This window comes from Penicillium antarcticum (genome assembly GCF_028974205.1).
Source record: "Penicillium antarcticum strain IBT 31339 chromosome Unknown utg000008l_segment0_segment0, whole genome shotgun sequence".
Lineage (NCBI taxonomy): Eukaryota > Fungi > Ascomycota > Eurotiomycetes > Eurotiales > Aspergillaceae > Penicillium > Penicillium antarcticum.
This window is the reverse complement of record NW_026695306.1, coordinates 177,086-191,647: the sequence shown is the minus strand read 5'-3', so window position 1 is coordinate 191,647 and position 14,562 is coordinate 177,086. Positions and strand designations below refer to the sequence as shown.

Here is a 14,562-nt window from a genome sequence, read left to right as displayed (position 1 = left end):
ATATCGCGCACGTGGATCCGCTCGTCCGCCGAGATCGAAGCGCGGATGCTATCGGTATTGTCGCCACCACGTCTTGTTCATCCAGATCAACACCATTAGCAGTGGAAGTGGCTGACGCGCATTGAGATATAGGTAGTCGTCACTCTTGGGACGATTTTCACGAAACAACCACCTCGGGATACATGCTGAAATGAACGTGGATGCTAAGAACGGCTCCCCCGTAGGAGACCTCGGGGATCGCGACTCCGCTGATGTCACCGAATATTCCGAGCATATGGATTCTGTAAAGTCCAAGTCTAATGGCGATAGCAAGGCGGAGAGCCGCAAAGCTGCCAATGCCAAGGACCCGTCGCGACCGCGACGAAAGAAGGCCCGCCGAGCTTGCTTTGCATGCCAGCGGGCTCATTTGACATGCGGTATGATAGATTGAGAGCCGATATCGGACAAGTCGCTAATCTTTGGTGTTTTAGGCGACGAACGACCGTGTCAACGCTGTATAAAGCGTGGCCTTCAAGACGCATGCCATGACGGCGTTCGCAAGAAGGCCAAGTACCTCCACGATGCTCCAGATGGAGCACTCATGCCAGCCGTGAGTGGCAACAACCTATACAACAACACTCTCCGCAATAATCTGCCCTCTAGAAATGGCTCGAACGTAACAAGCTCGAACCAACAGCAAACGAATCCTTCCAATAACAACTTCTACCCGACGCCGCCACAACCCGGTTACAATGTATACCAAGATCCTCCTCTGAGTCAAAGTCCTTTCACCACACAATCCCCCGTGTCGCCTACCTTCAACATGAAGACCAGCACCAATGGCCGCACTCCTAGTCATTCATCCACCGTGAACCAGCAACCAACTCCCAATACCGCTCTCCCTGGGGATGCCAATCAACCCCAGAACCCGAATCCCTTTGCAGGACCATTCTTCGACCCTAGCGATCCCGCGCTCTTTAACTTCGACCTATCAAGCATGAACTTCGAGAACCGTTATGGCGCTTTGGAATTTGGCATGCTCGGCCACATGGCCACTGGGGCTGGAGACTCTCCGACTGATTCCGCAGGGCAGCGAGGATCGATCGGCCGCAGTGGATCAGCCCAGTTCTCCACACCAGCTCCTGGATTTGGGGAAAGCCCGGGGAATCAACAGCCATTCATGTTTGGCGACCCTCTCCTAAACGAATGGTCGACTGGTCCGGCCTCGGGTCAACATGTGAATGTTGGCGGTGTGTATGGCCAGAACGGCATGCTCCCCGAACATATGAAAGCAAATGCACCACATGCATTTGCCATCGAGAGTGGCCCTGCCAACTTTACCAGCCCTGGCTCGGCCCAAAGTCCGAACATTGCAACTGGCTTTGAGGATGGCACGTTCAACAATGTTCCTTCCAAGTCTAACAGCCTGGCGCCCAATGGACAACGCCAGGTGACTTCCGCTTCGATCCTGAAACACCCGAACCTGCAGATCGGCTCTAAACGGCGTCAACGTAATCCTTCGTCAATATACGAGAGTGTCAAGGAGCCATATGCTTACACCAGTGGTTTCCACAATCTCACTGCTTTCATACAACGGCGTTTCACACCACAAAAAACCGTGCGCATCGCCAAGGCCCTCGCATCTATTCGACCTTCCTTTATCGCAACTACTAAAACTCTTAATCGCGATGATCTCATCTTCATGGAGAAGTGCTTCCAACGCACACTCTGGGAATACGAAGACTTCATCAATGCATGCGGTACACCGACCATCGTCTGCCGACGCACCGGCGAGATCGCCGCCGTAGGCAAAGAATTCAGCATCCTGACCGGCTGGAAGAAAGACGTGCTCCTTGGCAAAGAAGCCAACCTCAATGTTAACACGGGCGGATCAGGTGTGCCACAATCCGGGACAACATCCCGCGGCAGCTTCACACCGCGCAGCTCAACATTAGAGAACCAAGGCGGACGCCCGCAGCCAGTTTTCCTGGCTGAACTCCTCGACGACGACAGCGTCGTTGAGTTCTATGAGGACTTTGCCCGTCTGGCATTTGGTGACTCTCGTGGTAGTGTCATGACGAAGTGCAAGCTACTTAAATATAAGACCAAGGAGGATATGGACGGTGCCCAGTCTGATGATCATGGCAAGTGGAATAGCCATCTCCGCAAGGGTGGTATTGCCGGTGAGGCTGGTATGAACCAGCTTGGGTTCAAGGATGGAAAGGTCGAATGCGCGTACTGCTGGACAGTCAAGCGAGATGTGTTCGATATTCCGATGCTTATTGTGATGAATGTGAGTCCATCCATAGGTGGTGTGGCTTGTGTGATGTGATGCTAATCTCTTTAGTTCTTACCCTGCATTTGATTTCTTGTCTATTATCGGTTTTGTCGCTTCTGTTACTTTCAGACTTTCATACCCTCGACAAATTTGTCACTTTACGCCTGTCTTTCTTTGCACATTTCTTGTTTTACTCCGGTACATATTTCCAGACCCTGGGACTGTATGATTCCCCCGATCCCGGTTTTCTTCTTTCGTCCGGCTCTTGTCTAGGGGGTTTGTCTTGTTCTTTATTCCCGTATATATGTTTGTTTGAGCCTCTGGAACTCATTCCTGGGGATGTCGATATGCTTTCTTTCTGTCTTCTTGCGGCGCTCAAAAGGGAAAATGTTATCTCCGGGATAGGATTACTGTAAGGAGCATTAATGCCATGATATTGAGTGAGGTCACTTGTGACCTCAGGCTTAAGCTTGATCAAGTAGTGAGTAGTTAGACAAGACTTATCTCTAGAGTATACGTGACTCTATAGAATCCAAAGGAAGACGAGATAGTCGACACCTGACAAATAAGGCCAACAAGTCCTTATCACGATAACCCCACCATATTAATCAGTCACTCGATGTTACCTTAACAAGTCTCACTCATTGACACAAATACAATCAGTCAAACACAACCTCATCTCTGTTCCGACCTCCTGAATACCATCTTATCTATCCCTATCCGACACAATCCACCATGCGCCCCGACAAGCCGCGCGACCCCGTTGCCGGACCTGATGCAGGCCCAGAGACACCCTACCCCGTTCGATTGTCAGGGCCAGTGATTAAAGGATTCGGCCGTGGCAGCAAAGACGTATGTGACAAGATATTGCCTTCCTATCCGCTGTCCCAGCGCGCTTGGCGCATAGGATACGATTGGTCACACCTATTGTATTGACCATATAGCTTACTCTTACTCCAACCACAAGCTAGGAATTCCAACTGCCAATATCCCCGCCGACGATCTCTCCGAAAAGCATCCCGAGTTGACATCGGGCGTCTACTATGGTGTTGTCGCGCTAGACCCTAAGACATATCAACATGAGTCCTCGACTTCCGAGGCTGTTATTCTGCCCGCGGTTCTGAGCATTGGATATAACCCTTTCTACAAGAATACCGTGCGCTCAGTGGTACGCTATACACACTTGTTCTATTCTGGTTGCTGTTTTATTCAGTGATTTGTTTATATTGCCTTGGTTTTCTGGATACATTGCTGACCTAGTCTAGGAAATCCATATCATGCCCCCTCTCACTGAACCATCGCCTACAGCTGCAGCTGAGGGCCAGACTAAGTTCAATCGCTTGCCAGATTTCTACCAAACGAAGCTCAATCTCTTGATTTTGGGTTATATTCGTCCCGAGTTTGATTATGTTTCGCTGGAGGCGCTTGTTGAAGATATTCGGATTGATTGTGAAGTTGCGCGCGAGAGCTTATTGCGTGATTCTTATAAGTGTTATATTGTTGATGACGGGAAGGCGACTGGGAAGGTTGCTGAAGATCGAGGTTGGTTGGTGAGTTTTGAGTGATGGATGGACCCGGTGCCATTGAACATAGCAAGAAAAAAGAGACTGCATTGTTTCTAGTAATAGAATAGATATTCACTATCCCTGCATACTTACATACCTATTCTAATATAAAACTGAAGCTATCCTTCCGCATTCTGCTATCTTATCGGAATGTGACATTCGTCGACGTCACACCAAAAAACCCTAAGCATTGGCACATTGGCATCCCAGGCATTCATTTTCCCTACTTGACCTATGTAATACCAGGACTTTTCTTTCAGCCTTGAGTAGGGCTGAGCGTCCTGTCAATCATCATCCTCAATATACCCCCAACACTGTTGCATCACCACAATGGTAAACGTCTTCCACCGCTTCACCCGACGCCGAGCCCAGAGCTCCGGCAGCAACCAGGTAGACCGAGCCGAGACTGCAGGACCCAATTCCGCTGTATCTCATCCACATGGCTTACAGCGAACGGTCAGTACAAGTTCCGGCAGGTGCGGCCGGCGCTATGAAGATCCTTGGCACAGATATCTCATCATCGTCTCTGATACGGTGCAATTCGATCCGCATGTCATTCAGCGCTTCCAAGCTGAGGGCTTTGATGTGACTTATGTTCCTTTCACGGGCTGTGGGGATCTAGACAAGGACCGTAAAGCTCTTGAGAATGTCATCCGTCTGGAAGAAGATGAGCTTGAGACCGGGGAGCGGTTTGCGATTGCCGGTATATGCCTTTCGGGTTTACCCAATTGGAGATTAGACATGCTTACTTTTTGTTATGTAGCATACCACCGACCAGCTTACCTTCTTCTATCCGCGCACCACCAGACAATAAGCAATACAAACCCCTTCCCACGTCTATGTGCTTTGATAGCATATTACCCCCTCCCTTCGTCAGACCAATACACATACAAACGGAAAGAAAATTGTGAACCACCGGGATGCTCAGATACCTCGACTATCTTTGAGGCTGGTCCCAAGACCACCTTCCTCCCTATCCAGGTCCACATGCCGGGACCGAAAGTCCAACCCTGCGCCCTGTGGCCTTGGATTCACCTCAGTGCTTCGGAGGGGGATGTCACATATAAGAAACGGCATAGATGTCACGTCTACTCGTATCCTGGGTGTACAGCTGGTTTCGCAGAGAAGGAGATTGGGGATGAGAGGTTTGGAGAGGAGGATGAGGATATGGATATCACATACGAGGATGAGGTTGGGTCGCAGTTGGCTTGGAGTCGGGTGCTTGGTTGTTTGAAGAGGTCTTTTGGGGTTGGGGGTCATTGGGCGGTTGTTGATATTGAAACTGTTTGGGAGGAATATTGGGATCGGATTTGTGCTGAGGCCGATGAGCGACGGTTCGGGGATCAGCGGGTCGTCGAGAAGCCCGTTGAGCTACTTGCTGCTAGTCATGCTGGTGAGGTCGGCTGTCCTGTTGGAGAGTCGGCTGTTACTTGTCTTCCTACGTTTGCCGGTGGTGGGTTTTGGTTTTCCTCTTTGGTTAGGGCTACGCTGACGGGTTTAGCTTCTGATATATCGAGTCTGAAATCTTTCTTTGCTCAGACTTTTATTCCTAATGGTCCCGAGGATCAAAAGATTCGTCTTTTAACTAGGACTGTGGGATCTGATCGGATTGTTGATGAGATCCAGTTTTCTTGTCGCCATACTGCTGAAATACCCTGGTTGTTACCTGGTATTGCGCCTACAGGTCGAGATATCCAAGTCATAGTCATTGTGGTTGCAAGTTTCTGTGCAGGCCAGATTACGCGCCAGAGCATATACTGGGATCAGGCCAGCGTGCTGGTACAAGCTGGAATGTTGGATCCGGGGCTTCTGCCGCGGGCAGTTCAGCCTGTTCCAGTTTAATGATATCCAGATTAATTAGCCCATATTAAATAAACTCTTTTGATCCAGATTGAATAAGTTCAAACCTCAGTTAGATGACTTTTCCTTTTGAAATATATAAAAACGCTATCAAGTATATGCATACAGACTAGCTACTCCTACAGCCCTAATGTAGCCCGCAACTCCCTTAGATCCTTGCTAACCCCCCGGCACTAGCAAGTGTCTTCCGACTTGCCTCTTGAGCAATAGGGATGATATCCTCAATACGCGCAGTCTCACCCTTCGCCAGACCAGCCACCACAACACCAAGCAAGGTATCACCAGCCGCGTTGACACTAACAATATCCTGTGCACCAAGAATAGTAGCTGGAGAGAACAGCCGCATATAAACACCTCCGAACGGCACATCCGATTCAACATGCGAGCGTGCCAGAATATAGGGCGCAGACTCCGGATCCGTAAGACGAGGATCGCCTGGCGGCAAAAGCTGCGTGAGAAGAGCACCCGCGCCACCAAGCTTCGTAATAATACAAGGAATGAACGGAAGCAGCTGGATAGTCTGTTGTGGAAGACCCTCGTCCACTAGTGTTGGCGAAGTCAACTGTACGAGTCGCTCTCGTGATCCTGCTGGACTCATGTTCATTGAATCGATGACATGCCACCACCCGGTCGACTCGAATAACTGTGCCTCGCGTGCAGCGGTGAACATAGCAGCCAGCTCTAGTTTATTCGGGCAAGCCATGCTGATGACATTATCAGGTACAGTGTGCTTAGGTCCGATGGCAGCACCAGTGCCACTCGCATCGCCGCCGAAAAGACGACGCGCCTTGGCCGTGGAGACGGGCTCGAATGCCACGCGGGCTCCGTGCTTGCGTGCAACGGCGCTCCACTTTGCCATCACCTCCGGACGCCAGTTCGCGTCAACAACGACCCATTTTGGCTTCGTGCGCTCGATGAGCGGCTCCCAAAATCCGTTAAAGTCCAGTTGGGATTCGGGGAGTTCGACGATGCCCATGTCTGCCATGGCTACTAGCAGGTCCTTTTTGATGTCGTTTATGGCGATGTATTGTGCTGTGCGCGTACCTGGTGTTGCGGGAAGGATGGATACACCTATCGTGCTTAGGCCTTCTTTTTCCAGGGCCGAGAGGGCGGCGCGTCCGCTTAGGTCGTCTGCGACCACGCTGCAGAAGATCACTGAACTGCCGACGTAGTTGGCTGCTACAGCGACGTTGTGGCCGACGCCGCCGAGACTTTGGGCTATTACTGCTGGGTTGGAGGTATGCGGGACCGGTGCGACTTGGGTTAGTTCGTCGCCGAAGGGGGTGTAGTCGCAGGATAGGTCGATGGCGAGGGAGCCGGCGACGATGACATCTGCGTTTTCGATTGGGGTCGGGGCTGAATTGATGTGTTTGGGAGTGTCCGCTGCAGAGATATCTGCAGCTGGCGAGACTACGCCTGGCATTGCTGGCATGTGTCTATAGGGAAGAAGATATCCGAACTTAGCATTGATTGTTTCGCGTATCTCATATCTCGTGGCTAGACATTAACTCACCGATCCTCTGCTCGATCAGACTGTTCGAGTTTGGCAAGTTCCACGGCTACAAGGGTTGCACGTTTGGCATTGGACTCGATCAGAGCACGGTTTGCCACTACACTCTTTCCACCGCTCAGTTCCTTGATCTTGCTGAGTACAAAGGGTGTGTTGTCACTGCCGTGGTAGCCCTCTACGTCGGCGAGACGAACAGCCTCCTCAATGACAGAATCCATGTCAGCCTTGGGGATTGAGTATTCCAGAGGAACAGGGTTGGCGAAATGAATCCCAGAGGATAGTGGGAGCTTGGACTGGGCATCTATATATTCCGTTAACAGATTTGAGCACCTTCAAATGAAACGCATACTTACAAACAATAGCAGCAGCTTCGGCTTCATTTTGGATAACTTTTGGGCTGCGAATTCCACTCTCACGGGTGTAGAAGGCAGGGAAATCGACAGGGCCCTCTCGGCCATCTGCAAAGGTACCAACACAAACGCCTTCCGTCTCGAGGTATTCCAGAGTTCGAGGAATGTCCAAGAAACTTTTGCAACCCGAGCTAATGACTGTCACCGGGGTTCGTCCCAGCTCGGTAAGATCAGCTACACGTTATGTCAGTATTGGGTCTTAGGATGATCGTGCGCATTCCTACCAGAAATGTCCATGGAGTTTTCTCCTCCGCGATGAACGCCACCTGAGAATGGTTAGATATCATTGATTGACCTTGAAGGTGAAAGTTACCTAGTCCACCGGTACCAAAGATCTTGATGCCAGCTAGCTCTGAGAGAATCATAGTGCCAGAGATCGTGGTACCGCCGTGCAATTTCTTGCCAGCCAGACCCTAACCAGGATTAGTTCAGGCTTTCTACATATGAGGGAAGAAACGTACCAAGCCACAAATATATCCCAAGTCCCTGCGAGACACTTTCAAAGCACTCTTCTTCTCCGCAGTCGAGGCCAGCTCGATCATTTCTTCCGCATTGAGACCAACCTTGGCCACACCACCGACGATGCCAATAGTTGCAGGAACACCACCATTAGCCCTGACAGCAGACTCCAGCAACGCAGCAAGAGCAATGTTATCGGGATATGGGAAGCCTGCAGGTGATCAGCCAATGTTTCCCCGCTTTTGAGCGGGAGATGCCCATCTCTAGGACATGTAGGGACTCACCATGTGTATAGATGGTTGTCTCAAGGGACACAACTGGTTTCCCTGTAGCAACTGCATCTCGTACCTCTTCTGACACCCTAAAGAACTTGCTCTGGGCGAAGTCATGGTAACGAGCACGCGACAGTCGTACTCCTCTAACAAGTTTGGACTTGAAGACAGCCCGCGAAGCGAGCATTGTGTTTGACAGCATGATACCCGATGCAATGCAGGAATAAAAGCTCTGCAAAGCAAGAAGAGCAAGAAACAGAAACAAAACAGAGACAGAAGAAGAAGAAAGTCGACAAAGTAGAAGAGGAGAAGCTGTTATCGATAAGCGCCGGAGTGCGCGCGATGGCCGCTACGGCCACCGTACGTATACATTGGGGACACCTCATCAGCTTCACGTCCTCCATCGCCAACTCACGTTCACGCCTGAATACCCTGCTTTTTGCAAACATCATTGTCGGGTAGTCAACATGAGGTTTTTCACCGCCACGGTGCTCGGGCTTCTTGCGCCTAGCCTGTGTGCCGCGTCCGACCTCACCACGCCGAGTCGACTGGATCTTCCCTCCGACTTCAAGCCCCCACAGGTCTTCAAGAACACAAACCTGGTCCGGAATACCAACTTGGAGAAAGGCTTTGTGCGCGAAACTATCAACGTTGTGGTGGAAAATATCGACAAGCAGCCCCAGACCGACTACTATGTTCCCTTCCCTTCAGAGGTGTTTGACCAGGTTGGAGCTTTCGAAGTGAGGGACAAGAAGGTTCCAGAGCAGGGACGCTTTGAGGTCGATACAACTGAGGCTGTATCTTCCAGGTGAGTATCAATTGGAGGCTCAATGGCATGCAATTGATGGTCCATGAGCTAACAGTCGAAACAGCGGCAACCAGTACTTCGTGGTTCACCTTCCAGAGCCATTGGCCCCCAAGGCCCAGATCACCCTTGGTATCTCATACTCGGTCCTCTCTGCTCTCAGCCCGCTTCCTGCAACCATTCAGCAAAGCGAAAAGCAATTCCTTACCTATTCTTTCTCCGCCTATACCCCAAGCGCCTACACAACAGTCACCCAGAAGACCAAGCTGAAGTTCCCCAGCACCAACGTGCCTGACTATACTACCACCGGTGGCCTCAAATCAGGCTCAGATCCCGAGCGCAAGGGTGCAACCTACACTTACGGCCCTTACGACACAGCTAAGCTGGCCCCGGGAACCGAGTACCCTGTCAGCGTCCGCTACGAATTCACCAACCCCGTCATCACCGTCAACCTCTTGGAGCGCGACTTGGAGGTCTCGCAATGGGGTGGAAACCTTGCCACAGAGGAACGATACTGGCTGCGCAACAACGGCTCGCAACTCGCCAACCAGTTCTCGCGTGTTGAATGGACCATGGCCGCCTACCAGAAGGCGCCCAGCTCGGCTTTGCGCGAGCTCACCTACCCTCTCCAGCCCGGCTCTGTTGACCCCTACTTTATTGACGACATTGGCAATGTGTCAACTAGCCGCTACCGTCCTAGCAAGGGTAAGAACGCCGCTAACCTGGAGCTGAAGCCCCGCTACCCCATCTTCGGTGGCTGGAACTACAGCTTCCGCGTTGGCTGGAACAACGATCTCTCCTCATTCCTGCGTCTTGCTGCCGGTGTCAACTCCGACTCCCACGTTCTCAAGGTCCCTCTGATCGAGGGCCCTAAGATGGCGGAAGGTATCCAGTATGAGCGTGTTGTCGTGCGCGTTGTTCTTCCCGAGGGTGCTCACAACGTCCGCTTCGAGATCATCGAGGGTGCTACCAGCAACGGTCTTCCTGGTGCAAACCAGATCCACGCTAGCTTGAGCTCCCTCAAGACCTACATGGATACTCTGGGCCGGACTACCTTGACCCTGGAGGTTGACAGTCTGACTGATGAAGCCCGTGATGCTAAGTTGGTGGTTACCTACACCCACACCATGATGGATGCCCTCCGCAAGCCTTTCACCATCTTTGCCGGTCTGCTGACAGTCTTTGTTGCTGCTTGGGGCATTGGAAAGATCGATGTCAGCATCAAGAAACGATAGATATCACATGGCCTGTTTTGATATTCTTCATTTTCTATAGTGTCCCACAGGACATCAATCAATGCATTGTATGTGAACTTCCTAGCCTTTTGTGTTGAGGTCCAGTCAGATGGTAAACATCATTGCTACTCGTAGTCTGAGGCACATGTGCTCTGCTCGTAGCCTAGAGCTAGGTGGACAGCGTTGACTATCACACGATTCCCAACTGAACATAAATCGTCCCAAACGCAGAAGGTACAAAAATCAATATAAAATGCGTTTTTGCCCTTTCAACGCTTTCCCTTCCTCTTTCATTTTCTCTTATCCTCACTTTCTCCGAAACCACAACTCCTCTTCGACAAACAAACCCCAATCGTCAACATGGAGGGTGACCCAACCCTCCCCGCCGGCCCTGTGGTCCTCTTCATGGCCAGGGCTAGCGATCTCAATGACCATCCCTACGCCCGAGGTCTCGGCACCACTCTGACCGAGGTCCAAATGCACGAATACCTCCGCTCCACCCTAATCTTGATCGCCGCTGAGCACCGCAAGAGATACGGTGTGCTGGGGTGCCGCCCTTTGAAGATGCAGACAATCGTCCATAAACCCAACGCTAAGATCTCCCGCGGCTCCAAGATCTCTCATTACATATGGGCGGTGCTGGAGGAAGCCCGTGCCAACATGAAGGAATGCATCATCGTACTCAACGGGTGGGATGGATGGACCACCGACCCTGCTACCCTGGGTGATTTGTGCGACTGCTTCACAGAAGTTCCCATCACCATTCGTGTTTATGCTGGGACTCCCCGTCAGTTCTATGATGCTAATGCTCATACCGTTAACGACTTCCTTGGCCGTGAGGTTCAGGCTGATGATCTTGTTGTTCATATGGACCGTGACACTGGCCTTTTTATTCGCATGTTTAATGCCCTGGGGGCTTTACATTATGATGTTCCTTACTCTGCTGAGAGGGCTGAATCTCTTGTTGCGTATGACTCTCGCCTTGCTAGGCCTTGAAGAACTGCGAGACAGTGAAACTGGCGTTGATGCGGTGCAAATACCCCGATTTTTGCCATTCATGCGCTTCTTGAATTCGTTCCATGGATCTCTTTTGTCTTTCCTCCGGGCTGAGTTGCCTGCTGCCTAGGTTCCTCGGTTGATACTTGGTGAGCGAGATGAACTGGCAATACCGCATTTCTTCAGATTTGAACAGCAGTTTCGATAAATTCGTGAATCAATATTTGAAATGACTCGGTGCTGTGGACCTATATTATTTTATATCCTTGTAAGCCCGGCATGGTTAGTCATCCTGATGCCCTCAGTCTTGGGGTGTTCACACCTCAGTACTGTAGCACTATTTCTGGCATCTACCTGTTGTACTTTATATTGAGCTCCATGATAGCCTCACCTGATATACTTTCCGAGGCTAGCTAGCCGTCTTCGTCAAGTAATTCCATGTTAGTCTGCCGATGGAAGTCCATACTATGGTGGCTCACACCGCGTATTCAAGATCATCTTCAAAGACTCTGTACGGTGGGCAGCATGAGTAAACCTCGATCTCAACAACTGGAAATCCGAACTGAATGCCTCTCGATAGTTTTAGCCGACTAAAAAAACAACACGCGGAGATGAAAGCACCTAACCTTTAAGTCAACCCAGAATACCCTGTGCTATACTCAGACTGGGGCAGTGGAAATCTACTAGGAATCTGGAGTCTCCAAATTCCTTCATTTAAGCGGCAACACCTTCTGGGTGACCTTGCAGAGCTTCAATTGCAACTATGGACTACTGCTATTCCTCCTGTCCCAGACAAAACTTCTCTTTACTCTACCTGGCTCACGAATAGCTTAGATCGAGGTCTTTGACGGACTCTAAATGGCACTACTAGAAGGAATGATGCTATTGACTATCTGATTATGCGATCTATGATTCCAAAGTTTGCCGAATTCGATAGTTACTTTGGCTTCGGCTTTGCCCATGAGATTTGAACGCACATCACATGATGATTGACGATGACTTTCACTTGACAGGGCCAGTATCAAAAGCCCTTTGATGTCAAGCCCTTTGGCTAACATGAATCAATTATAGGGTTATAGACTGGGATTGGATGCCTATATCACAACTCCCAGCTGTCATCCACCGCCCTTGGTTTATGGCCGATATTTCCGGATGGAATCATGACGGTGTGGCAGAAAGCGAAAGCGATCAAGCAAAGAGAAATCTCCCGATATCTCCCACTTACAGGGTCGACGTTGCGAAGTGACTCTGGAAAGAGACTGCTTTTCCAATCAGCATTCCACTTCAGAGGCGTCCATGAGAGATTTGTTATTATGCATCGTGCACAGAGAGAAGAGAATCTCAAGGCTGCAAGGTCACAAGTGGATGCTGTATTCCGTTTGCATCCTGAGCTGGGGACGAAGAGGGTGTTCAGAGATTGAGCAGCCAATGATTGAATAACAATGTGGATCACAGGAGCACTTCTTTCGGGTCAAGAGTGGTTCCCCCTAAGCAGACCAACAAAAGCAGCTCCTCCGGGGTCACAAGAAGATACAAAGGAGGTGCCATGCCGTAGACAAACGGAGTGTTTCAGCAGGCCAATTTATAGGCGTGCAGCGATGCTGAAAGATAAAGAGACAGAATGAAAAGAGGGATCTTCGGTGGCATGATAGCTATAGGGAGCCCAGGCTAAAGGGCAATTCCTATATCCCCAGTCCAACTTTCTATCACATTTATTACTAATATATTTCTTGATTTGTATTTCTAGAGGTTCACGTGATATGTTAAGGGGGAGACTAGGAAAAAAGGGCCGGGGGTGAAGGGGGTTTAGTGAAGGGTCCTACGTTGAGGGGGTAAAAGAGGATCAGAGAAAACGAGGTGTTACATATTGTATAAGCTAGGTATATTCTGTCATCCATGTCGTCCAGTGGTTGCTTCAATTCCGTCGGCGGATCCCTAAATGGACCTGTACTTATTAGTGACTGCTCGTGGGTAAAAATGCCGTTTGACTCACATTGTTTAGGTGCCTTTTCAGATCTGACATCCTGCCAAATGTCTTGCCACATTCTTTGCACGGGTGTTTCGTCTTCCAACTAGGATCGTGTGCCTTTTGATGTTCTTTACAGTTGGAGCGCCGAGTGAATTTCGAACCACATATCGGACACTGGAGACCACTGGCAGAGATAAGTTTGCTGCGGGGAGAACGACTTCCTTTGACCGATTTTGAATCCGTTTCTGTCCTACCAGGGGATGCTGTTCGGGACTGAGTCATGACTCGCTCTGGGGTCATGTTCCGTCCAGAGGCACTCCCGAATGACATGTCCTCTTGCATCGCGGGGTAGATGGTATCGGTGACTGGCATAATGGGCATGTTGACTGGGGCGCATGTAGCGGAGAATAGACTCTGGTCCCATTGTCCAGTTCCGCTACCAACAGTGGGGACAAGCTCTGATGGGGTTATTGGTGCCGAGCAAGGCGTTTGGATCCAAGAGTAAACGTCGGACGGAAATGTACACTGGCGAGTATCTAGTTCCACGGAATCGTAACTAGAGGACGCGCTCATGGCTGTTGGGTTGTAGACGCCAAGTGAAGACTCCGAGGCATCTGCGAGTTTATTGTAGATTGCGTATTCGGAGCGGTCGTCATCAACTTTGAATTGAAAATCGTAGGGGGTCGCTTCAGGAACTAGTTGTGATGGACCTGCAGGTGGGACAGGCATGGATGGGGCATAGAGCCTCACTTGGCCGAAGGCATTCTCAATGCCACAATTGGAGATCCCTAAGCCGATTGGCGAAAAGCCTCCTTGGGATCCTATTGTCGAGACCGGGGACGAGTATGCCGACGAGGTTTCGAGAGACTGTGTACCCTCGGGTCGCGAGACAAAGACATGATGAACTGGATGGGTCCGATCCATGTTGATAGCTGCCAACAACGGTAACAAGAATTAGACAAAGCCAGCCAAAGCTAGTCTATATCGGAGTGAAGAAAGTTTGGCGATAGGGAGTATATATAGCAAAGCCTTTGTTTTAAGTCAACAGCCTCGCTGTTGGTTAACAGCGGCAGCATACATGGACGGTGGCTGAGAGGATACCGATTGGGGTATGGATTCATTGGAGAAGAGTTTGCGCCGCATCGACACCGACAATCAGTGAAGACTTGATGACCTGACGCCTCAATAGACAAGGCAGATTTGAGAGAGAAAAAAGGGTCTGTA

At 50.4% G+C, this 14,562-nt stretch overlaps 7 protein-coding genes across 7 annotated transcripts; 5 read left to right on the top strand and 2 right to left on the bottom strand.

Annotated features, from left to right (window-relative positions):
- Positions 1-190: 190 nt before the first annotated feature.
- Positions 191-2,311, top strand: N7508_007614 (Zn(II)2Cys6 transcription factor domain-containing protein; the record flags this gene model as incomplete). The annotated part of the gene is made up of 2 exons (XM_058465678.1): positions 191-416; positions 471-2,311. 2 exons carry the CDS (start codon positions 191-193, stop codon positions 2,309-2,311), a joined length of 2,067 nt encoding a protein of 688 aa, XP_058317006.1.
- Positions 2,312-2,992: 681 nt separating this feature from the next.
- Positions 2,993-3,822, top strand: fmn1 (riboflavin kinase; the record flags this gene model as incomplete). The annotated part of the gene is made up of 3 exons (XM_058465677.1): positions 2,993-3,109; positions 3,165-3,425; positions 3,523-3,822. The coding sequence occupies 3 exons, from the start codon at positions 2,993-2,995 to the stop codon at positions 3,820-3,822; spliced, it is 678 nt and encodes a 225-aa protein (XP_058317005.1).
- A 330-nt stretch (positions 3,823-4,152) lies between these two features.
- On the top strand, positions 4,153-5,664 carry N7508_007612 (dienelactone hydrolase; the record flags this gene model as incomplete). Its single annotated transcript, XM_058465676.1, has 3 exons — positions 4,153-4,525; positions 4,586-5,275; positions 5,324-5,664. The coding sequence occupies 3 exons, from the start codon at positions 4,153-4,155 to the stop codon at positions 5,662-5,664; spliced, it is 1,404 nt and encodes a 467-aa protein (XP_058317004.1).
- Positions 5,665-5,830: 166 nt separating this feature from the next.
- Positions 5,831-8,520, bottom strand: N7508_007611 (pseudouridine-5'-phosphate glycosidase/carbohydrate kinase family protein; the record flags this gene model as incomplete). Its single annotated transcript, XM_058465675.1, has 7 exons — positions 5,831-7,118; positions 7,196-7,493; positions 7,546-7,776; positions 7,827-7,868; positions 7,916-8,015; positions 8,064-8,272; positions 8,346-8,520. The coding sequence occupies 7 exons, from the start codon at positions 8,518-8,520 to the stop codon at positions 5,831-5,833; spliced, it is 2,343 nt and encodes a 780-aa protein (XP_058317003.1).
- Positions 8,521-8,800: 280 nt separating this feature from the next.
- N7508_007610 (dolichyl-diphosphooligosaccharide--protein glycotransferase subunit OST1) lies at positions 8,801-10,373 on the top strand (the record flags this gene model as incomplete). Its single annotated transcript, XM_058465674.1, has 2 exons — positions 8,801-9,141; positions 9,206-10,373. 2 exons carry the CDS (start codon positions 8,801-8,803, stop codon positions 10,371-10,373), a joined length of 1,509 nt encoding a protein of 502 aa, XP_058317002.1.
- A 360-nt stretch (positions 10,374-10,733) lies between these two features.
- Positions 10,734-11,369, top strand: N7508_007609 (uncharacterized protein; the record flags this gene model as incomplete). The annotated part of the gene is made up of 1 exon (XM_058465673.1): positions 10,734-11,369. One exon carries the CDS (start codon positions 10,734-10,736, stop codon positions 11,367-11,369), a length of 636 nt encoding a protein of 211 aa, XP_058317001.1.
- A 1,915-nt stretch (positions 11,370-13,284) lies between these two features.
- Positions 13,285-14,262, bottom strand: N7508_007608 (uncharacterized protein; the record flags this gene model as incomplete). The annotated part of the gene is made up of 2 exons (XM_058465672.1): positions 13,285-13,314; positions 13,363-14,262. The coding sequence occupies 2 exons, from the start codon at positions 14,260-14,262 to the stop codon at positions 13,285-13,287; spliced, it is 930 nt and encodes a 309-aa protein (XP_058317000.1).
- Between the last annotated feature and the right edge of the window lie 300 nt (positions 14,263-14,562).